This window comes from Teleopsis dalmanni, chromosome 2 (genome assembly GCF_002237135.1).
Source record: "Teleopsis dalmanni isolate 2A chromosome 2, ASM223713v2, whole genome shotgun sequence".
Classification (NCBI taxonomy): domain Eukaryota; kingdom Metazoa; phylum Arthropoda; class Insecta; order Diptera; family Diopsidae; genus Teleopsis; species Teleopsis dalmanni.
Window position 1 is genome coordinate 56,778,803 of NC_051847.1, and position 23,438 is coordinate 56,802,240.

A 23,438-nucleotide genomic window follows, 5' to 3' on the forward strand; every position below is an offset into this window, starting at 1 on the left:
TTAAATAGACTGAAATCAAATTCTCAAATATGAATTGTTAAAGTGGATTATAATTGAGGCATATATATGTTAATACATAATCTAAACACTTTCGTAGTTAATAAAAGATGATTTTTATTGCAGTTGTCAGGGGTATCTTTCAAAATATTACAAAAAATAATATATAATTTGAAAATTGTTTGTTTATTTTCATTTTGAGAATTTTTATTTTACTTGAAAAATTATTAAATTCCTGCAAAAAGAAAAATACAACTATTCTCCAACAAGTTGAAGAAGTTTTTTTAAATGTTTGGATAACGAAGAAAATCTTCATTAAATCAAACAAGCTCGGTTTACTTTTAAAACTCTGTGTATATAAAACATCCATTTTTAATTTTTAGTAATTATGTTTTTTTTAAATTGTTTTTTAATTATATATTTATTTTATTCTTAACTTTATTAGCTCGAAGCAGCAGAAGAAGATTTATTCGATGTACGTAGCCTCAATGATGATAAATGTACTAATTGTACTATATCAGAATCTGATCCAGAAGATTCAGAAGTAGAAACAACGACTTTATTAAATTCTATAGAAGAGACTACCCTTAATGAAACTAAATATGAAAAAAAGACAAGAAAGAGGAAGTCTCTTTTAACACGTACGGATTTTTATCATATTTTGAAGGATAAATTTCAAAGGTAAAATTGAATTATATTTTATGATGAGAATAAATAATAATTAATAAATATAGTTTATGTTAATTAATTATGCTGATTTCAAAATAATATCTTATTTTTAATTGATATTATACTTCATATTGTTCTATTGTTTCTAAAGGATTTTGTACATCTCATTTAATTTTAACACTTTCACAGCGCTGTCTCGACGTTATTTTGATGATTGCTTGTGTCGATATATTAATTTTTTAATAATTATTAAATAAGTTAATATAATTAATAATAAGTCTTTCTTATTACAAAAGAGATTGTTATCGAAAGTACCACTTATTGGTTCAAAATATAATGAAGATTTTTTCTCGTAAATAAACATTTCATCAAAATCGATCGGTCAATTTTCGGTTTTATTAAAAATAAATAATATTTGATTCATATTTTTTATTAATTAATTAATAAGCAGCAAACTATTGTATTTGTATTACATTAAAGCCAATATTAAAAATGTTTTTTACTTTCTCTCTCATCGTTTGAAATATACACAAATATTTAATTAGAGCTGATTATCACTTTGAATTTTATTAGGTCAAATTTTTAAGATTAATAGGTTACTGAAAAATACATATTATTTCATATATAATATTTTTGAAAAATAAATATTAATAAATGATATGGAACTTAAGTGTAAAAGTAGTTGTAGTACAGAACAAGAATAAAAAGCTAAGAGAAGAGGAAAATTTTTTAATTTAATATATCAGAGACAAATTTTTTAATGACAAGTCATTTTATTTCCATATACTGATATAGAGTTAGATATTATTTATTATTGATTCAACGAAATTCGTATAACACTTACAAAAATTTATAAAATTTACTTAAAATCTAAATTGACAAAAAGATATTTTTTGTCTATATTGCGTCTATAAGATTCATATTACCCTGCAATTATTATATATTTAGATGTCATTACAATTATAAGTTAATTGAAAAGGCTAATTTAATTTCGAATCCTTTCTACATTTACTTTTACGAATTAATTTGGTTATATATTTTAATTTTATAATTTGTTAAAATGCTAGGCCAAATATTAATGCAATTGCTAAAACTTTTTGGAAGTAGAAAATTCAGAAATTACACTATATCATCCATATTTGGCAGATATTGCTCAATTAGTTTACTACTTTTTCGAACGGTGAGCAATACAGTAAACGAGTAATAGTTAAGCAATTCGATCCGTCTATTGTTATGTTTTTGACTGGGTTGCTTCAACAGATCAACGATTCTATATATTTGAAAACTAATTGTTAGCTTAAAATTAGGAAATAATTGTAATTTCTGGCAAGCAATACATATTTTGGTATATAAATTGGTAATAAAAGTATGAGTTGTATGTATGCATTTAAAAAAAAAACAAAAAAGTTAACGTAAACAATATATATCAGAAATCTACATTTCTCAAATCAAATACTACAACTTTTGTTTTTCTGATCTCAATTTCTTTTCAGAAGTGGATATAATGGTGAAGCCTGTTTGTTACGTTTGATGTGTGAAACGAACTCTTCTCAACTAGGACACATAAATGGAGTTTTGGGGAGTGTGATGCATATAATATTTACGTAATTTGCAATATAATAAATACATATTAAAATCGATTTAATTAATAAAATCTTTAACAGGCCAACCACATCGATGAAAGAAAACTTGCCGAAATCATATTATCAAGCAGAAGTAGATGGAGTGCATGAACAATGTCAAGACTATGAGAGAAAATGCAAAGAGAATTTACTTGATCTGATTTCTGAACCCTTACACAGTATTATAGATTCAATGACATTCAATAAATAACAAATTAAATAAAAATCGTTGAGATTATTTATTAAAGAAATAAGTTACACATAAATATAATCTTATTACTAAGTGATCATAATTCTCGAAAATTTTGTATTTCAATGAAATATTGAGTTTATCTAATTTTCACTTGTATACGTATAAAGGCAGTATTCAACTTACATAAATATATGTATGGAAAAAAGCAACAGGTAAGGCGCCAATAGCACTAAAAACGAGGCGAAGAAAACGAAACAGCTGAAGTACCACTAATATTTATGAAAACAATTAAGTCGCAATACCTATGAATTATCCGAGTTAATCCCTGTATTTCATTTAATTAAGCTCTCAAATATAATTTGACATTAGTATAAGCAAAGAACCAAGTGCTAGCTAACAGCAGCAAAAAAGAGACAAAAACATTTTTATACACTTTACTTTTAAAGAATGCCTTTTTAGAAACACGGATAGATCAATTTTCAGTATAAATCGTTTTGGTTGTTGCGTATAATTATTAAATAATTTTGCTGAATTTGATTGCATTAGGTTAAATATTAAAAAACACCATTATAAAAATAATTAACATGTTAATAGTAAATTAATTATAGTAACAGAATTTTCTGTATGAAGGATATTGAAGCGACGGTCAATTCAATAAAACTTTTCTTTTACTCATTTATTCAGCACAGATGTGTTGTACATGGACATAGCCATGTACAAATGGGGCATTTGAATCATTGTTCCTTTCTGTAGCTATGCCCAGGAAAGCATACTATATCAATATATTAAAATAACATTTTTAGAATATCTTTTTTGCCGTTGGGATGTTTTGCGCTAAGTAGTTGTCATCATGAATCCAACAATTCTTGACCCAGAAGACTTTAAATGCTGAAGACTTTTGCAATTTCTTATTGACATAAACAATTTACAACAATTTTTCACAACATATAAGTGAGTTTTAAGTAAGAATTTTACAATTATAGAGAAGACTGAATCAGTCTGAAATAAGTACGCGTTCATCCAGTTCGACTAAAGGGCAAGATGAGTTATTTTCGGAGTTCGTTAAGTGTTTTGTTTCTAGTTAATATTTATTGCAAACCAATTTTTTGTCGGTTTTTTTTTCCTACAAACAGTGCTTATGGTGTATGTAATTAATATTTTACAATTTAATATTTGATATAAGTAAAGATTTAATAAAATGGATTTTACGATGATAATTTGTGGAAAATGATTTACTTTTCTTAAAGATTCTTGCACAACTTAAACTTTCTTTGGAACCACCACTTCAAGATGTTTTTATCACATATAACTTTGAAGCAAATTACAATTTACCATACACCTGGGATCTGCCTCCATATGCAGTAAGTTAGATTTACAACTATTGAGTTGACAAAGAATCGTATAAAGATTTTAATTTTTAATGCTCGTAATCAATACTTAATAAGTATTGTATTATTATGATTTAATTAAAGAAACATAAAATATAGACAGATTAGTATGGAGAAAGAGATCTCCAGGTCTATCTTAAATTATTGAACACCGCTTTGAAATGACTCTTTCTCGAAAGAAATCATATGTTTACAGTCAGTTATATTAACAGAAAGTACTATACCTAATTAGTTGAAAATTAGACTATGTAAGTATGAAGGAAAATATGAGGTTGTTACGATATCTCGGTTTGAGACGCAATCTTAAAAATTTTGTAGGATGTGATAACATGCAATTTTTTATATTTTAATTGTTTTCAAAAAGTTTGAGAACCTGAACAATGTTTGCTTTGAGTGATCACTTTCTGGCGAAATAAATTAGGAATATTTAATGTAGTTGAGATAAAAATTAATTTGAAATTTTAAAGAAGTGATATTTCAACCGCATTTTAATCAAGTTTTTTATAAATGATTAAGATGAAAGAAGTACCAAAAAAAAAACATTTGGCGTATAAATCCTAAGTGGAAATATTTCACTTCTGTTCTTCTAAATTCAATAAATCATGTAATTATAATGCACGGTTATTATATAATATTAACAGGGTGTTTTCATACAAAAACAAAATTAAAAAAATATTAAAAAAAAATTAAAAAAAATTTAAAAAAAAATTGAAAAAATCCACTTATTTTTATTGCCAAGTTCCTAAGCAATATGCGTAAATAAAAAATTGCATCATATATAAATTCATTATTAAGTTTATTGCGACAGTTATTATTACCAGTCCGCTCGGGTGTCTAACATAATATAACGTTTTTTAAAATAATTGCTGCTAACATTTCCTTTGCGAATAAGGTGATTATCTGTAGCACTGAAACTAAATTTTATATTAAACTCAGTATCAAATATAATCCAACTGTTGCCGTTACATTTATTTATTGCTTTCTTTAATTATACTAAATGAGAATTATAAGGCTGACTTGTGCATTTTCACTTATAAAATTTTACTGACAATTAGAATTGAATTTTTTTTACATATAATGAATAACAATATATTAAGCTTAAAAAAAAAATGAAAAGTCCATATTTGAATAAATAGTAAAAAAGTTATAAAGGTTCAAAGCTCGTCCAATTTTTGTGAAATCGCAATTTTGCTAAAATTGCATAAAACTGCATATAAGTTAAAAAGAAATGCGCGGATCACGGCTATTTTTTCCATAAAGTTTAAAGCATTGTTTTATAAGTAATAAATACATATAGTCTGACAAGAACAAAAAGTTTTTTGAAAGATAATTAACGATTTTTTGTGAAAATGGACTATTTTTGGCCATCAATTTGGAAGGTTTCTGGTAAGCCGAACTAATTTGGGCTAAAATTAAATTCAAAAGAAAAGTCATCTCAAATATGAAGTTTTAGCAAATTTTCATTTCAATATCTCTGATGGTTTAGAGAAAACAGAATTTATATATATATTATATTTTATTTATACAAGCAATTTATATTTTGAAAATATTTTATTTTTATTATTTTTCTTTGAGAAAGTTCTTTGAGAAAGTTTTTATTTCAAAGAAACTTCCTGAGTTAGTCGATCTTCTATTTACAAAAAAATGAAAATAAAATCATACATAAGAATAAAATTGGATACTCTCTAACCAGTTAAAGTAGGTTTCTTATATTTTTCAAAAACAAAGTTTCTATTGGCGAATCTTTATTAAAACTCGGGTTAGCTTTAAAACTCTGTGTAACATATATTACAAATCCATACATTTATTCTTCATTCTTTTGAAACTTGTTACATAATTATTTATTTATTTTATTCTCACCTATATTAGCTCGAAGCAGTAAAAGAAAATTTATCTGATGCACGCAGCTTCAATAATGATAAATGTATTAATTGTACCATAGCAAAATCGGAAACAGAAGAAGATCTAGAAGTGCAAACAACAAAATTATTAAATTCTATAGAAGAGACTACCTTCAATGAAACTAAACATGGGGAATCAATAAGAAAGAGGAAGTCTCTTATAACGCGAATGGATTTTTATCATATTTTGAAGGATAAAATTCATAGGTAAAATTAAATATTATATTATATCATAGTTTATATTAATTAAAAGTACTGATTTCAAAATAATCTTACTTTTTTCATTTTAAAAAACACGTTCGTAGTTTTTATTAGGTTACTACTCTATGTAATTTACTTTATGTTTATTGTTACATCCCTCATCTAGGATTATATATGGCTTTACTAAATTACATAGGCTTCGTTTAAGTCAATTATAAGTTTTGTTAAATTGTTTTGCTAAACGTTTGAAATTGTCACTTAACCTACATTAGATAGGTGGACAATCCCTCATATACATTGTAATGGATTAATTTTCTTTAAATTGCTACACTAATTAAGAAAATCTTTAAAAATTTATTTTCTCGATTATAATGTTAAATTTATTATTTGCTAAAGTCCTAAACCTTCAATAAATGCACCTGTTAACAGCTTTTGGGAAGAAAACATCTCTATAGGGGGAGTTCTTAAACTTTTTTATTTCAAATCTCGAATTCGTTTCAGAAGTGGATATAATGGTGAAGCTTGTTTGTTGCGTTTGATATGTGAAACAAACTCTTCTCAACTAGGACACATAAATGGAGTTTTGGGTAGTGTGATGCATATAATATTTACGTAATTTGCAATATAATAGATACATATTAAAATCTATTTAATTAATAAAATCTTTAACAGGCCAACAACATCGATGAGTGAAAACTTGCCGAAATCATATTATCAAGCAGAAGTAGATGGAGTGCATGAACAATGTCAAGACTATGAGAGAAAATGTAAAGAGAATTTACTTGATCTGATTTCTGAACCCTTACACAGTATTATAGATTCAATGACATTCAATAAATAACAAATTAAACAAAATTCGTTGAGATTATTTATTAAAGAAATAAGTTACACATAAATATAATCTTATTACAAACTGATCATAATTCTCGTAATTTTATATTTCAATGAAATATTGGGTTTATCTAACTTTCACATCGTATACGTATAAAGGCAGTATTCAACTTACATAAATGTATGTATGGAAAAAAGCAACAGGTAAGGCGCCAATAGCACTAAAAACGAGGAAAAATAGATGAAGCTGTTAAAGTACCAGTTAATAGCACTAATATTTATGAAAGAATGAGGTCACACATTGAAAATGCTATATGAACTATGAATTATCCGACCAAATCCCTGTATTTCAAATAAGTAAGCGTCTAACTATGTCTTGACATTAGAAAAAGCAAAGATTGAAGTGCTAGCTAACAGCAGCAAAAAGGGAATACAAACATTTCTAGACACGTAACTTTTGAACAAGGACTTTTTGCAAACACAGGCCAATTAAAACTATCTGTATGAGGAAATGAATTGAAAGCAAAGTCAATATAACTTCTTTTTATTGATATCATTTTTCATATAACTTCTGAGTTGTTTACTTACATATTTTGCTCATTATTTTGTACATGGGGATAGCCAGAAAGGGGGAATCTGTCTCTTAGTTCCTTCCTGTGACCCTGCTTATATCGACATATTACATATATAAATATTTTAGAGTAATTTATTTTGATTATTTTTTTTTGCTGTTATTGTCAAATAACGGGATATTTTGCGCTAAGTTCTTGTGATATTAAGTTCTGAAGTCTCCCGAGGTTTTTTATTGACATAAACAATTTACAACAATTTTCCACAACATATAAGTGTGAGTTTTAAGTGAGAATTTTACAATTATTGAAATAATTGAATCAGTCTGATATTAAGTACGCGATCATCTAGTTCAACTCATACGCAAGATGAGATATTTTCGGAGTTCTTTAAGTGTTTTCTTTTTAATCAATATTTATTGCGAACCAATTTTTTGCTGGTTATGGTTTCCTACAAATAGTGCTTATGGTGTATGTGAACTCTTTCTTTTAAAAAAAATATTTTAAAATTCAACATTCGATGGAAGTGAAATTTTTATAAAAATATTCCACAATAATAATTTGAGAAAATTATTTTTTTAAAGATTTTTGCAGCAATTGCAGTTCCTTTGGAATTACCGCATCGAAATGTTTTCGTTTCGTATAATTTTGAAGCAAATTATAATTTACCATACACATGGGATCTGCCTCCGTATGCAGTAAGTTAGATACACAATTATTGGGTTTATAAAGACTATTATTTTGAATGCATTTGATTAATACTTAATGATAAAGATTTTTTATATTTTAAGCATTCCTTCTTTTAACCTTAATTTTTTTAAGACTAATGTGGAAGAAGAAGATTTAGAAGCGCGTAATATAAAAGTAGAGGATTGCAATAATTGCACTCAATCTGAAAATGACTCATCAACTTCAGCACCGTCTACAATTCCAGAGACCAATAAAAATAATACAGAAAATGCAGACAAAAGAGAAATTAGATCGTTAATAACACGGAAACATTTTTATCATATCTTAAAGGATAAATTCGAAATGTATCTTATAAATATTTTTAATAAATATAATATTAATAAGAATTTTTCTTACAGGCATGGCTATAATGGAGAGGCATGTTTATTGCGGTTGATATGTGAAACGAATGCTTCTCATCTTGGACAGATTAATGGAGTCCTAGGCAGTCTAATACACATTATTTTTACGTAAATATAAATTTTGATATACTTCACATATTAGTAAAGTACGATTTTTTTTACAGACCTACAACATCTATGAGCGAGCAGTTACCTTTGTCGTATTATCAAGCCGAAGTAGATGGTACATATGAACAATGTGATTATTATGAAGACGCTTGCAAAGATAACCTACTCGATTTAATATCTTCACCATTGATTCAAATTATGAATAAAATAATGCCCCATTAAAATTTTGACAAAATTATTCAATTGATTTAGAATTTCTCCGCTTCAGTTGTATCCCAAACTGTGTAAATATTTATTTACGATTGTTTAAATTGTATACGACGTTTTCAATTAGCATGCTTAGTTCAGCATTAAAAGTTGTGAAATTTGCTATGGATAGTTCAATTGTAAGAAGAGAACATTTAACAGCTATAAACAGTTTTTGTTTGCGTTTATCATTTACAAAGATACAACATACCTAAAGCAATATTAAGATTTATTTTAATTTCTTTTTCATAATTTTGAACTAGTTTTCTACTATACTTATTCCTATTTTAAAGCTATACTTGGTAGTAGAAAATATAGCATTAAATACTTAGGTATCACGTTTGATAAGCGGTTCACTTGGCATAAGCATATACAAGTCAAAAGAAGCAGTTGCGCTGAAACACTGCAATGCTTACAACCATTTTTCAAACACAACCGTAGCGCGAAGAACAGAAAACTGATCTATAGTCAGATAATTAGACCAGCATTACTTTATGGGTGTGTTAAAGCTGCCGACTCTACTATACAAAAGCTACAAGTTGCTCAAAGTCAGGCTCTCCGAAGACTCTTCAAAGTGCTTTGGTACATCCGCACAAACGACATGCTAAGAGACCTTAAAATAGACCCGATCAAAAAATACATAAGGGACAGAGCCCTGAAGTTATATGCGAAAACTGAGAGGCTATCCTACTTAGCACTATCTAATCTTAGAGTTATCACTCTCCGCACGGGAAGGTACGCAGATCTTAGATAAATCACTGAATAATCATGAAGCTTATAAGGAATACATAAATTAGTCAATGAGATGGGTGAGACCCTGTAGTACTCCCAGCTATCGAAGAGTAAAAGTGCCCAGTTGCGCTGACTTGAAAAAAGGATCAACATACATACACTTCAAAGTATTTCATTGTCTTAGAGATTATTTTAATTTTATTTTTATAGAATTTTTTTTTTTATTTTTTATATGTTATTATATTACTTTAAACATTTTATTGTGTATAAAATGTCTTTTTTTATAATTACAAAAAGTTGTTTACTATGAAAGAGTATTTAAAGTGTAAAACTTCAGAATTCCTGAGTGAAGCTCAGTGGTCTTGCGTAGCAAATCAGCAAAAAAAAACTTCAAATGCGAACATACACGTAAAGTACAGCTTTGAGTCAGTTGATAAATGAACACCGTCTCTGAGCTTTAAATTTGGCAGGGTATAAGTTCAACGCGTAGTACTCTCCATCTTAAAAAATTATTTACGAATAATTAAATAGGTTACTGATGATGGGTATTTGGCAATACTCGAAACATGTATGGTCAGTCAAAAATTCAATTAACTAAAATCGTATAAAATAATTTTTGTTGTAGTTCACTACTTTTCGATACCTCTCTAATAAATAGTTTATGTTAAAATATTAATAAATTGAAATTGATTGTTTTATGTCCTCATCTTGATAAAAAATCATCTACTGGTTGCACCTAATCTCATCAACAATAACCTGTAAGTACAGGTGTCAGCAGATGGACACAACTCCTTGTTAAACTTATGATAATGTCTATACTTTAGTGGTAAGTTTTCCAACCGAGTTGTCCTGCACCAAGACTTTTAGAAGGGGGAACTGGAGTATGCATCTTAAATATTATTATGTTATACTAAAGATTAGTGCCCTATAAAGTCAGTTGATAATCACTACAATTTCCTTCAATACTAGTTCGATCAAATTAGATGAACGTTGCCTGCTTCACTTATCTCATTCTGTGATGAGCGATACAAAGCAACTGATCTTGACATCGTCATTACACTTGTGAGTGATTTGAAGGCAGCTTGAAAATTCATGAACATTGAAATGGTTATATACTGTCGCACTGATGCGATTATATGGTCCGTCTGTATGCAAATTGATTTATTGCTCAGTATTCGAATATAAATCTTTTATTGAATTTGATATTTTAAATTATTTTGATAGATAGTGAGTACTAAAATATAAAATTATAAAAACTAAAGGGGTTCACCAACTTAATGTATTAAAAATTATGTGAATTTTATAGTCGATTAAATTTCTAATTATTTGTGTTATATATTAAGTACATATTTGATAACATTAATAAACTGTACTCGTATAGCGAGAATTAATTTTTGATATAAAAAGCATTTCAGAACGTTCTTACACCAATTGAAATGAACGTTATAAAATTATTAATAATCCTTTATGTTCTTATTGAAGTGATTGAAGCTTATAAGGAACCATGTCCTTACGGAGTAGAAGATGTGTTTAATGTTGGTAAAGTTTGAATGATGTTAAAAAAATTAAATTAAAGTCCTATATTACAGGATCTTAAAACTTGTTGCAATGTAAATTTTATGAACATAAGTGGTATCGCACCAAACTGTGAGAATTATACTTTGTCAAATATATTTCCCAATTCGGAAAAAGATGGACATTACAACTATGCTAATCCGGTAATATTTGTTAAATAGAAATATACTTTTTATGTATAAATAAATGTTTGTATTTTCAAGTGTTTCATTGAATGTATGTTAAAGGAGTATAATGTTTTGGATGAGGAGCATCTGTACGTGGATAAACTTGAAAGTTTCTTAAGAAAATTATACGATGCAGATCAAAACGATATTATAGATTTAGCATTTGCTGGTATTAAAGATTGTGCTATAAATGTACATAATAAAATCAAAATTGGTCAACGCCATGGTTATATATTAAATACACCAAACTTTCATCCGCGTGCTGGCCTTACCTGCTCCTGGGTACCAATAACAATGGTACTCTGCACACATAGAAAAATATTTCAGAAATGCCCTAAGAGACATTGGAACAATAGCAAAAATTGTTTGAAAAAAAAAGAATTCTACGGTCGATGCTATGACACAACTAATAAGGGTACATCAAGTGGTCTGAAGCTTGTTAGCAATAAAGAATCTTAATGAAAAAAATATATTAGCAAAATATTATTTAATAAAATATGTATTTTTATTTATTTAATTTTTTAATTTCAAAACTCTTTTATGTGTAAATATTAAATTTCTTGTGGTAGTCTCGTTATCTTAGCATTGCTCCATTGCTAATTCTGTACCTTCGATTTTAAGCTCTTACAGATTGAGTGAAAAAATATATAGAAGTTATAAAAATATTTTAGAATATTTTTAAAGTCTTACCTTGCTGTTGATCTATTTTGAAATTTAAATTGTTTGTTAATTGTTGGAATGCATATTGTAATAGTTCCATATCTATAGTTCCATCTGGCAATACAACATCTTTCAATAAACTTTCCGCATGCGCATTATTTAAATCAATTTCATTAGTGAGTTCATTAGAAGACATGCATTCACTTGCATACATATCGAAGTCATCAGAGTAAAACTCATCTTCCATATCAATTGCACTCGGATTTGTTTTGAAACGTTTCAGATCTTCCTGCAAAGATGTAGATTCATAAATATTTCTTATGCCTATATATTATATATTCTACTGATATATTTATATACACATGCGTACTTCACTTTCTATAACAAAATCTTTAAAATCTGATTTTACTAAAGTCAGAAAAAATAAAACAACCAACGGAGCTAATATTAATTTCATTTTTGTCTGACTAAATTGAATGTATAAGTGCTAAGAACTGAAATCTACATATAGTTTATTAGATCATAAATATGTTTACTGTATTTCAGTTTAAATGTAATATTTTAAAAATCAAACTTCAAAGATATAAATCTTAATTACTTGTAGTTATTAATGTTTGTTTTGGATTATTTCAATTTCTGATATGAATCAGTTAATTGCATGTTAAATTAACTGTGGATTTAAGTTATAACTCATTTTTATAATTTCAGTATAGCTGAACTAGAGCTTTCAAATGGTTAGTATGCTTAAATAATACATTTGTAATTTTAATAATATTTATAATTTTAGCGACATATAAGAATCTTTCTCGTTTGTATCTGCGCAAAATGAGTATTACTTTGCCCTTAACGTATATGAAGACAATAAGACTACATGCGGTATGAATTCATGTTTTATTTTGCCTTAAAATGAAGGCAGTAACAAGAAGTAAGTTTCACCTAAATCATTAAGCAATATACTCCCTCTAAACTTCATTCATTCAAACATATTCCAAACTGCTATATATTTAGGATATAAATGGTTGTTATGAAAAATTATAGAGGTTTATATTAATTTCAAGTAACAGTTGAATGCTAAAATTATAGGGTTTCATTCAGACTTGCCCTCTAAATAGGCTAACCAATTAATTGAACAGTCCATTTAATGACTATTATCGATAACGTGAGTCAAACAAGAATAAAGAAACTAACCTGCTGCATTACTATCTAGTACTTACAAGAAGATCTTTCCTTGTTTATGATTATACTCGTAATGTTCACTGTGGACGAAAAAGCCATAACGTATTACGTATACTACAGTATTGGTTTTTTGAAGATAGGATTTTTGGTTAGGCAGAATAGGCTTCATTAAATTTGTTTTTTTATTTAAAGAATCATACTAGGTATCGGTAAGGTCAACCTTCAAATGATAATATCAAGTTTTTACTTTATTTTAGAGCATTTATAAATTGATTCATCTTAAAGACATAATTAATACTATATGCAGTTTGAGCGATATCAAATACATTCGTTGTTTATTACAGCGATTTGATTAGACTATTTGATTAGATTATTTTAAAAAACTCCATATTTTTTTGGATTGGAAGTACAAACCACCAACCAAATTGATAAATCGGCATAATTGAAAATATACGCTATGTCTAAAGGGCCCATTAGACAGCAACGTTCGTTGTCAACGCGCGCTTGCCATTACACAAACAATTTTTTAAAAATTTTTTAAACACGCCCCAGATAAAACAACAAATATACTAAAAAATCGCTCTCACATGAGAATTTTTTTCTCCTACTTTTCTCCTACTTTGTGAAATGCGAAATTTGTTTGTGTAATAGTAACATTTGAAATTTTAAGAAATGTGTTGACGAAAATCAAAAAATTTTGATATTTCTTCAAACATGCTCGTGTTTTTGCATATACAGTCGGATTTGGTCGGCATGCAAAATTTTATTTATTTTGAGAAATGGAAGCGTAAACATCGTTTAAATGCACGCATGATTTGTCGTAGCATGCGATGCTTTGCAAATATGAATGAATTTTATTTTAAATATTTGTATTTTCTACCTAGGTAAAATTTTTTAATTTCCAAAACATTTTATTAAGGAGAATTAAAATATTAATAACCTTGGGCTAAAAAAAAATAACCAAACATTAAATTACAATAAAAATTTTGTTTTAAATATTAATTGCATTGTGCACCTACGGAAAATTTGTTATTAAAAAATACCAAAAAAAAAAATTAAATTATATAAAATATAATATATATAAAAATAAATATATAAATTGAAATCATAAAAATAAATATAAATATATAAATTAAAATTATAAATTAAATGTCATCATTTTTCGTAAGGAAATTACGCATAGCAGCCGCTGTCGACACTTCAGCGATTGCTTTAATACTGATGAGTGCACAAATTTTGCATTGTTTGCTGGAGGCGTGTTTAAAAAATTGTTGGTAAATTTAATGTGCAATGGAGAGAGAAGACTTCGTGTGTTTCTCAACGCGCGTTGATGTCTAAAGGCCACTTAAGACATCAATTTTGGGAAATATCTAAAAAACGATAAAACTCCATATTTTTTGAATGGGAAATAGTATTAATTTAAAACTAACATAATGTCATTAGATTGGGGTTTAAGTTTCACGTTAAAAATAATATCTCACGGTATTTCTTAAATATATTATAATTATTTATTATTTATTATATGTATTATTATATATGCTATTCCCTAATAGCATATGTTATATGCTAATATGAACTGCTCCTTACGTCTTGTAGTTGATATATATATAATAATTTAATATTAAAAAGTAAATTTTGGAAGAATATATTAAAAACTAAGCTGTTAATAATAACATCAATAAAATAAAATAAATAAATGCTAATATGGGGTCGGTGGGCAATTAGGCTTTTACTCGACCGACTGTCTACATGAAACATTTAACTCATTATTCTTATACTTATATATGATACAGAAGCATGGGTGATATTACAGAATACTGAAGCAGCATTAGGTGCATTTAATAAAAACATTTAATAAAAATTTAATAAAAGACCTTTGATTCCCAACGGCGTCGACTTGGGTTTCAGCTTCATTAGGATATTGGTGCAAAATATTCAACAGGTTAGTTGGCTTGTTTATAAAACAATAGACATAACACGATGCCGAAAGACAGCGAAACATATGATTAGATATCAATTGAAGGAAGAGAACATAGCGGATAATAGTGTCTCAAGTTTTAAGAGCGCTAAACGCATTTATACCCGATTAAAAATGACCACTCGGAGTAAAGACGCTTAAAGAAAAGTGGTGCGGTATGTCAGTAGGTAGATATGTAAGTAATTATTATTTTTTGAATTTTTATTTTTTATATAAAAAAGTAAAGGATTTTACTTTATATATTATGTATATAGCAGGAACTGTAACTATTTAACTAAAATTTAAAACGATAAATTTTATACTTGGGCAGTTGTCTTACTATTGAATTAACAAGAAATTTTTTTAAATCTATGAATTAAATTAAATTCTCATTTCGAAATGTTTTTTAAGTTTTATAATAAATAAAATATATAACAACAAAATATTATTTACATTTATATCAAAGGTAGTGGCACATGTGGGAGTGGATTGCATTGTAGAGCAAAACTTTTTGCCAGATTACAATTTCTTTCATTCCTCCACATTTTTGCTGGACAATTAAGGAATGTTTCTGCATTAACGCAACCATAAACCATGCTGGCATATGGAGTGCAACCTTCTTTTAATCTTGGATACATTTTTATGCCCGCAGCATGCATATGAGATTGAACTGCAAAAAAGGATAATTGAAAGAGAAAGATTTGTAAAATTTAAGCAGCATAAAATTTAATCAAACATAACACAAATCTACTCAATTTATGCATGTCCACCCGTTGAGTGTGCATGACTTACTATTCGATAAGCATGTCTCAAAGGAGCGAACGATATGTGGCACAATGTCCTTATCACGTCGATGTACATTATTCTGCAAAAAGTTTTTGACATTTTGCATATCAAAGTCGCCATTCACTAAAGAGCCAGTCTCAGAGTAGATACACTCGGGAAAGCACTGTGAATATAAAATTCGGAAACAAATTGAAGTGACAGTTAAATATAGCAGATACCTCAATATCTCAGCTGAACTTACCACATGTGCATATGCAGGATATTTTTCCTCACTCGTTAGTTGTGCAGTTATTTGTTTTTCACATTTATCAGGTGCGCTGCCGAGATTGATTTCAGGCAAACGGCAACAGGAGTTGACATCCTTTAAAAAATATATTATAAAATTATTGAAAATATTCTTATAAACAAATATAATCATTATTTGTTTTCTTTTATTCAGAAAGAGTATTAAATGCAGAATATTATGTAGTTTTATGAAAGTACTTACAAAATTAGCAAAGGTTGGCGGCAATGAACAATTAAAAGAAGATGCACTAATCTGAATCTTAAAATATAAAGAGAAATTAAAAAAAAAAAATAAATAGATTAAATAATAAAAAGAATATAATAATGACAGAAATATTAATGTGTTTGTAGTTATTTTTATTAGAAATGGTAATAGTACATCATAATCTGTAATTCTTACATACGTTTAATATATGGGCTTAATTAAACCCATATGGAGGTACTCGTCTTCTTTCTCAACAATTACATAGCACGAGCAAAGTAAATGACCAAATGTTACAGTCTGCATATCTTAGAATTTGCATGTGTCAGAGACCATAATATCATCTTTCAAGGAGGTATTTTACACTATCATGTTCAGTTAAAAAACGTTAAGTAATCTTTGTTTTGTGACATTGAATGTACGACTGCGTTTTCATATGGAAGAGTCCGTTTTGTGGTTAGCCATGAAAGACAATAAACCGAAATCTCTAGTTCCATATAAAAACTAAAGTTCTGAAAGTTACAATTAATACGTTTTTGTATCTTTTCTTTCATCTTAAGAACTCCGTCTAGATGTAGAATTATAATTATTTGGCAGTACAATATAACTAACCTAATATAAATATATTACGTATTGTTTTTATAGCATACATATATTATTTTTAATATTTTTCATATATGTTTGTTACAGAGCACTGCCGAACGATGGTAGGGAAAATTTGATTTCAATATTGTAAGAAAACCACTTCCCTTATTGATGTTAAAGTTTGTCTTGATCAAAGAGAAACCTATTTTGTGATATCTCATGAAAGGTCAAAATCACAAAAATAGTATAGATAAAATTACATTTAGATTTTGATTGTTCCGAGTTATTTAACTGAAACTCTTCTTCAGCCATGTAAGTAAAGTGGATTTACTGTATAAATTTGTTTTTAGGTGAGTATCCTTACAGATTCGACATTCATCGGAGTTTTGTGGCAAGAATTAAGACAAAGCTGTTATATGCTATTGTTTAAATTTAGATAAAACTAAGTCGAAATATAACCGATGTTTAGGTATCTCTTCTTAAGTTACCAGGGAGCATGATCAACAAGAGGTGTGATGGCGATAGTCTAGTTTGCTTTCATGTTTTCTAATATTCCAGCGTACAGTTAAAAATTAAAATACGAATTAAGTTTAATGTTCCTAATTTGAAGTATATAAGAAATGTTATCTTATGAACTGATTGCGAGGGTCAGATTTGACCAATTCAATTCAAGTTACACTACTGCAAAAAATCATCGTAAATCAATTTTCGTCTATAACTGCCTGTAATAAAAAAGGATATATCGTAGGGGAACTGAATCTCGTCAGATCGTCTGTTTACTTGTTGTCTGTTACATCCGCAATATATTATATATGTCTGTTTTAGATCATATTGAGTTTTTGAAATTTTTCATATAATTTTAAACATATTTGAATTAATATATTATGTTTATAACATTATGGAATTTTATTATTTTTATATATTTATATTTTATATTTATATTTTATTAAAATAATATAGTAATTTTTATTTAATTAATTTAAATATATTATTTGTCACTTTAATTATTCACTTACAATTAAAAAAATATTCACTAAAATTATTATAAAAATTTTGTTATACATTTTATTTATTTTGGAATAAAATATTTAATACAGAAAGTTTATGTGCGAGCCAATTTTTTTCTTCAAAATGCGAGCCATTAAAAATATCTCATTTATATATAACAGAGATTTCATGGAAAAAAAATAAAAAACAATATTAAATTAAGGCTTCAGTAATTTTCAGAGTTGAAGGTAAATTAATTTACAGCATTGTTTCTATTTTATTGATATCTTTATTTAAGTTAAGTGATTATAATTTATGAATCATTATTGTTGTGAGGGATTTGATGCTTTTTGGAAAAGATTGTAGAGTGATAAATGTAGAAAATGTTTAAAAATGCCATCAAACGGTCAATAGTACCTCAGAAACGTTTTTCTACTGTGACAACGGAATCATCTAATGCCACTTTCCATGTTTGATGGTTCATTAAATTTTCAATGAATCGCAATTTTTATTTAGTGTCACGTTGCATGTGCCACACTCAGGTTTTATTAAAATTTTCTCTATTATTTGTTAAAACTTGACACTAAATTTCGTGCTAAATAGGCCAGAACAAATTTTATAAACACTAAATATTATACTGAGTTTTAAGGTGAAATGCTCCACATTTACCTGCAATGTTCCAATATTGGTTTCAAGTATCACGAAATGGATTTTTAATCATTTTTCTTTCAATGTCAAATACATACATGACCGACATTGAATTTTTATTTTATTTTTCATTAAATACAATAGAATAAAAGGTATTTATTTATAAAGTGTATGTTTTTAATGCAATAATAGAAAAAGGTTCCGATGTATTCTATATCAAGCACCAAAAATGGGGTCACAAATTAATATATTACATCATATTTTATAATGATCATGTTTTTTTTAAAAAAGCATTAAATCAATACTAATGTATTAAATTGGACAAATAGTGAATGTTGCATTATAAAAATAATTGGTTTTATTGTCATATTGCATACATATAAGACAAATGAGGAAAGTGTCTTACATTCCTCCATATTTCTTTTGTGCAGACATATTTCCTTTTCAGGCTTACTTTCTGAAGAGTCTTAGTCATTTCTAAGACCATACCTTGAAGAGCATCATGGATTTCATTAAATGTATGAAATAATATTAAGTCCTTCAAGATGTATATGAGAACCCCTGGTGAGTATTACAGATCATCACAGTCTTATCTATAATAACTTTTAATTAATAATTTATTTAATTAATTAATTATATTAATATTATAAATTATATATATTACAAATTATATTAATTATATTTTTAATTAATTTTAGTTTTAAACTGAAAATTTTATTAAATGATATTAAGCATTCCATTCATTTGGCATTGCAAAAATAAAACACTATTCTTTTAATAAAAAACATTTTAATTAGTTCTACGCTAGGTATATCACAATCATCCATAATTTACATTTTTTCAATCTCCTATAGCCCAGTTTGGTTAGTTTACCTCGCTAACTTCAATGGGAGTTGTGACTAGTTCTAGAGCATAGACCGTAGCAAACAGCAGACATACCTCAAAAATTTCTGCTCAAAAAGTATCCGGATTTTGTTGTTATTACTCCTTAAGTAATAGACCTTTTTCAAATAATTTTTTTTGTTATGTTGGCTGTTAATGTGAGACTACCGCAGATTTGACGCCGTGCGACTTTTTCCTGTTCCTGAAACTCAACTTTCCCTTTCGTGGTAAGCGTTTTGAGTCGATTGAATCGGTAAAAGAGAATACGGCGAAGGAACTAAAAGCCATATCTGCACGGGCCTACGAAAAGTGTATGGAAGATTGGGTTAAGCATAGGCATATGTGTATCGCTTCAGAAGGAGCATATTTTGAAGGACATAAAATAAATTTGGAATTAAATTTAAATTTGTGTGTTTTATTTATAAAATTCGGGTACTTTTTGAGGTGGAGGTAAACCAAGAACAATTAATCATGTCATTCATTCGAAATTAGATATGAGACAAATAACTTTTAACCTAATCCTACATTAGTATCTGTCTGCCCAATTAATATGAAATAAAACCTGAAAACCTAAAACAATGTTTCCCAATGATAGATGTACTTCCCACAGAGGCGCAATTTAAAATTGGACTTCTCGTAAATTGATGTTGTCAACAGTGGAGTAATGCTCACAAGACGTATTGATTGAAGCAATTTCGATTTTGTCGCATTGCTCTGCTGTTTTATGGACTATTAATAAAAAAAGGATCAAAATCAAAAAAGTCGTTCCTTTTTTAAAGAGTTGGGAAGTACTGTTCCAATATCGTATTTAACAAGTATTTAAGTACAATTTCTCCATTTTCACACATTCCTAATAACCAGTTGACAGTAGAACACCTGATGTGTCTATGTCAAGGTTTGGCCAGAACTAGGCTTATGTTTCTGGTGACCCCCTTTTTCAACACATTAGCATTGGCCAGATTCTTGCCTCTGGCTGGTTCTAATTTGAACTTCTCTATGTTACCCACTAATAGGAGGATCTGTGGATTCAAAACGGCTTCCTTAGCTAATTGAAGAGGATTCGTTCACTCTCCACCACAACCAACTACTAATCAGTTACGTTTCCTATGAGAGTTTATAAATGCAATATGACATTTATTAGTACTGTTGCGTACTGTACCAAATCACATAACTAAAGGCGGTTCTCCATTTTATTCTTTCTTAGTTCGCTTTAGATTATACCACATTAATAGAGAAAATTAAAAACCAACTTGTCTACTGAAGCATAAAAATATTCCCCTTTTTATGGTTCAAGAACACCTCACATAGTAGATTACTTTAAAATTTTTAAAGATTTTAAGAGAAAAGCATAAAGACATAATATTTTTTGCATGAAAGCATAACCAATTTATTCCGAGAACATAAAATTTAAGTCCTTTTTCGTGTCCTTGACTTTATTTTAAAGCTATGTTGTCTTCATCGCTGGTAACATTGTGTGGAAAATTAGTTACTGCATAAATGATGAGTTCGAGTAATGAATAAAAAGAAAGTGTCTGCTTCCTTAGAGTTATGAAGGCGGTGCCAGTAAAAATGTCGAGAATATGGAAAGACGTGTTAATGAGTTTAATTTTTTGCTCAAACTTGATAATATATTTGTAAGTTGTGTAAGTAGAAGATGTCTATATTTGGTTATGTATAATAATATACTTTTATATAGATGTGCATTTATACATCTTATTCGTGTGGCAAAAGTTTCGAGGCTAAAAGTGCCAGTAATTTAATAAAAACTTTAGTGTTAATTTTAATCAATTAGCTTCATCTTAAAATATTTAACTTCTGTGAAAATGAAATATGTTTTTAATGATGAAGCATAATGAAGGCAAGCACGAGTGGTTCAATATTAAACTGAAGAGTTCATAAAAGTTCCAACAATAAAACAGTAAGTAAATTATCAGTAGTAAAAGGCAACTTTAATGGGTAACACAATTGGATATGAATGAAATGAATGAAAGGTCTATAAATGATGGGGTAGGGAAAAATTAGTTTATCAGTGCGATAAAAGACTTTTACTCCTTATTCCATACCAAAGTAAAATTTTATTATGAATAAAATTTTGAATTTTTTTTTAACATACAGGAATGTTGAACCACTTTACTTACCAAATTTGTCTTTGGTAATTTGCAGTAAAATTCAAATTACACAACGAATTGTCAACATAAACGCTAAAATTATGGTAAAATTTTGTAAAGGATATTTGTGACTCCTGCGAGGCAGGAGGAAAACGAAAACGGTAACGGAAGTGTTACAACGCTCAGACTATGATAAAATGATATTCGTTTCAATTCCTTCCCGGTATTCATTGAAACGCTAGGTGCTCTTTTAGGAGTGCGGAGTAATTTTGTTGACATTTCATTAAAATTTTCAAAAGTCTTTAGTTTGTATTGCTTCTGTGCAATGTTGAACTGAAAGTCATTAGCATTAAAATCCACATCGGTACTAAGGATCTAATGATTCATAAAATTATGAATTTTTTAAAAAGGAATATAAATTTGTTTCCATAATTTTATGCGTTACATAAAATGCATGTAATGCTGCGGTCTAGTGAATTTCAGCAAATTTAGTTTCCACCGAATTAATTATTTACTTGACTTTGAAGCAGAAAACTACTCCGTTAAGGTGAGAAAGTGAGATGCAGTTCCTTAGAATTCAGTTCTCCTTTTTAAACAAAAATTCACTAAGTTTCAAAGCCTTTTCTTTCCTCTTTTGTTGATAAATTAGTTTCTCCCTCGGGAAGACTCCTTTTCATAATTATTATTGTACTCGTGTATGCACCTCGCAGTAGGAAACCAAACAGAAATACTGAAATATAAATAATTAAAGTTTCGCTATTATCATTCATTTGTGAAATGTTGAGGATGGAAATGCGGTGGTTTCTAGCTTAAATTGAAAAACTTTATTCCTTTTTCTGCTATGTTATCTACAGAAATTATTTGTATTTCGTTTTAAGAAGTTAAAATTACACTCATCGTCCTTATTGTTGCAAAAGGAATATTTTCTGCCCTTAATGACTACTGCATGAGCATTTGAATGGTTTCTTTTAGAAAATTACCTTCTTAGTTTTTGTTTTGGAATTATATAAAGTTTTCTTTCTTTTTTATCGATTTTAAGAAAAATATTTTTAATTAAAACTAAGTTGGAGTAAGTTTTTAAAAATTTTGGTTAAAAAAATTTTAGAGAAATCAGGTTAATTACTTTAAGTTTGTTTCGTTGTTATAACTTGATCAAGACCGATAACAAAATTGTATTGTAATTTCAAGTAACGTTAATATATCTAGATATACACTGAATTTCTTTAAAATAAAAAAGTTTTATTTCAAAATAAAATATTACTATATCACCACTATATACAATTCACATTTGATAGGCAATCATTTTTACTACCCAAAATAGCGGAAGAGCAAAATGGATTTGTCCCCAAAATAGGCACAAGAGAGCAAATTCTGAACGTCAGGCAAATAATAGAAGAGGCAAGAGAAATTAACATCCCAGTCTACCTTTGTTTTCTAGACCACACTAAAGCAAGCGATTTCGTTAAGTAGAATCAGTTATGGTAGGTTTTAGGGGAGCTTGATGTACCAAATCACTTGATCAACATGATAAAAAGCCTTCATGATAACAATGAAGCGAAAGTCAGAGTGAACCAAATAACATTTAATATGTGCAAAGCTAAAACTGGCATTAGGCATTCTTTCGCCAATATTGTTTGTTTATACCTATACGTAAGGTATTATGAGACTTGTACTTGAGTTAGAAGTTGGAGTTAGAAAACTTAATAACTTGCGTTATGCGAACGACACACTTATTTTGGGGTTCCAATGAAAGTGAACTCACCCTACTGATGAAGAAATTGTAATTCATAAGTCGGCGCTATGGACTAGGGATTAACATTTCTAACATAAAAGTTATGATAACATAGTTGACAGATAAAATAACAACCAATT

At 28.0% G+C, this 23,438-nt stretch overlaps 6 protein-coding genes across 6 annotated transcripts in view; 4 read left to right on the forward strand and 2 right to left on the reverse strand.

Moving 5' to 3' along the window:
* Positions 1-682, forward strand: part of LOC119674619 (diuretic hormone receptor-like) — a 20,858-nt gene extending 20,176 nt beyond the window's left edge. The window contains exon 8 of the mRNA XM_038085765.1: positions 443-682. Coding sequence (XP_037941693.1) covers positions 443-682 — 240 coding nt within the window. The remainder of the gene's footprint in view (positions 1-442) is intronic.
* Positions 683-2,672: 1,990 nt separating this feature from the next.
* Positions 2,673-6,812, forward strand: LOC119674620. The gene is made up of 5 exons (XM_038085766.1): positions 2,673-2,693; positions 3,729-3,842; positions 5,739-5,977; positions 6,473-6,583; positions 6,644-6,812. The coding sequence occupies exons 1-5, from the start codon at positions 2,673-2,675 to the stop codon at positions 6,810-6,812; spliced, it is 654 nt and encodes a 217-aa protein (XP_037941694.1).
* A 928-nt stretch (positions 6,813-7,740) lies between these two features.
* LOC119674621 lies at positions 7,741-9,031 on the forward strand. The gene is made up of 6 exons (XM_038085768.1): positions 7,741-7,842; positions 7,956-8,069; positions 8,194-8,405; positions 8,460-8,570; positions 8,627-8,782; positions 8,905-9,031. Exons 1-6 carry the CDS (start codon positions 7,741-7,743, stop codon positions 9,029-9,031), a joined length of 822 nt encoding a protein of 273 aa, XP_037941696.1.
* A 1,948-nt stretch (positions 9,032-10,979) lies between these two features.
* On the forward strand, positions 10,980-11,753 carry LOC119681622. Its single transcript, XM_038094865.1, has 3 exons — positions 10,980-11,083; positions 11,138-11,266; positions 11,327-11,753. Exons 1-3 carry the CDS (start codon positions 10,985-10,987, stop codon positions 11,747-11,749), a joined length of 651 nt encoding a protein of 216 aa, XP_037950793.1. The 5' UTR covers positions 10,980-10,984; the 3' UTR covers positions 11,750-11,753.
* Positions 11,754-12,151: 398 nt separating this feature from the next.
* On the reverse strand, positions 12,152-19,051 carry LOC119674622. Its single transcript, XM_038085769.1, has 6 exons — positions 19,031-19,051; positions 16,357-16,413; positions 16,111-16,230; positions 15,876-16,032; positions 15,537-15,753; positions 12,152-12,239 (listed from the first exon to the last, which is right to left on the reverse strand). The coding sequence occupies exons 1-5, from the start codon at positions 19,049-19,051 to the stop codon at positions 15,539-15,541; spliced, it is 570 nt and encodes a 189-aa protein (XP_037941697.1). The 3' UTR covers positions 12,152-12,239; positions 15,537-15,538.
* Positions 19,052-21,933: 2,882 nt separating this feature from the next.
* The window catches only part of LOC119674623 (piggyBac transposable element-derived protein 4-like), a 2,534-nt gene continuing 1,029 nt past the window's right edge, over positions 21,934-23,438 (reverse strand). Inside the window, exon 2 of the mRNA XM_038085770.1 lies at positions 21,934-21,941. Within this exon, the coding sequence (XP_037941698.1) occupies positions 21,934-21,941 (8 nt within the window). The remainder of the gene's footprint in view (positions 21,942-23,438) is intronic.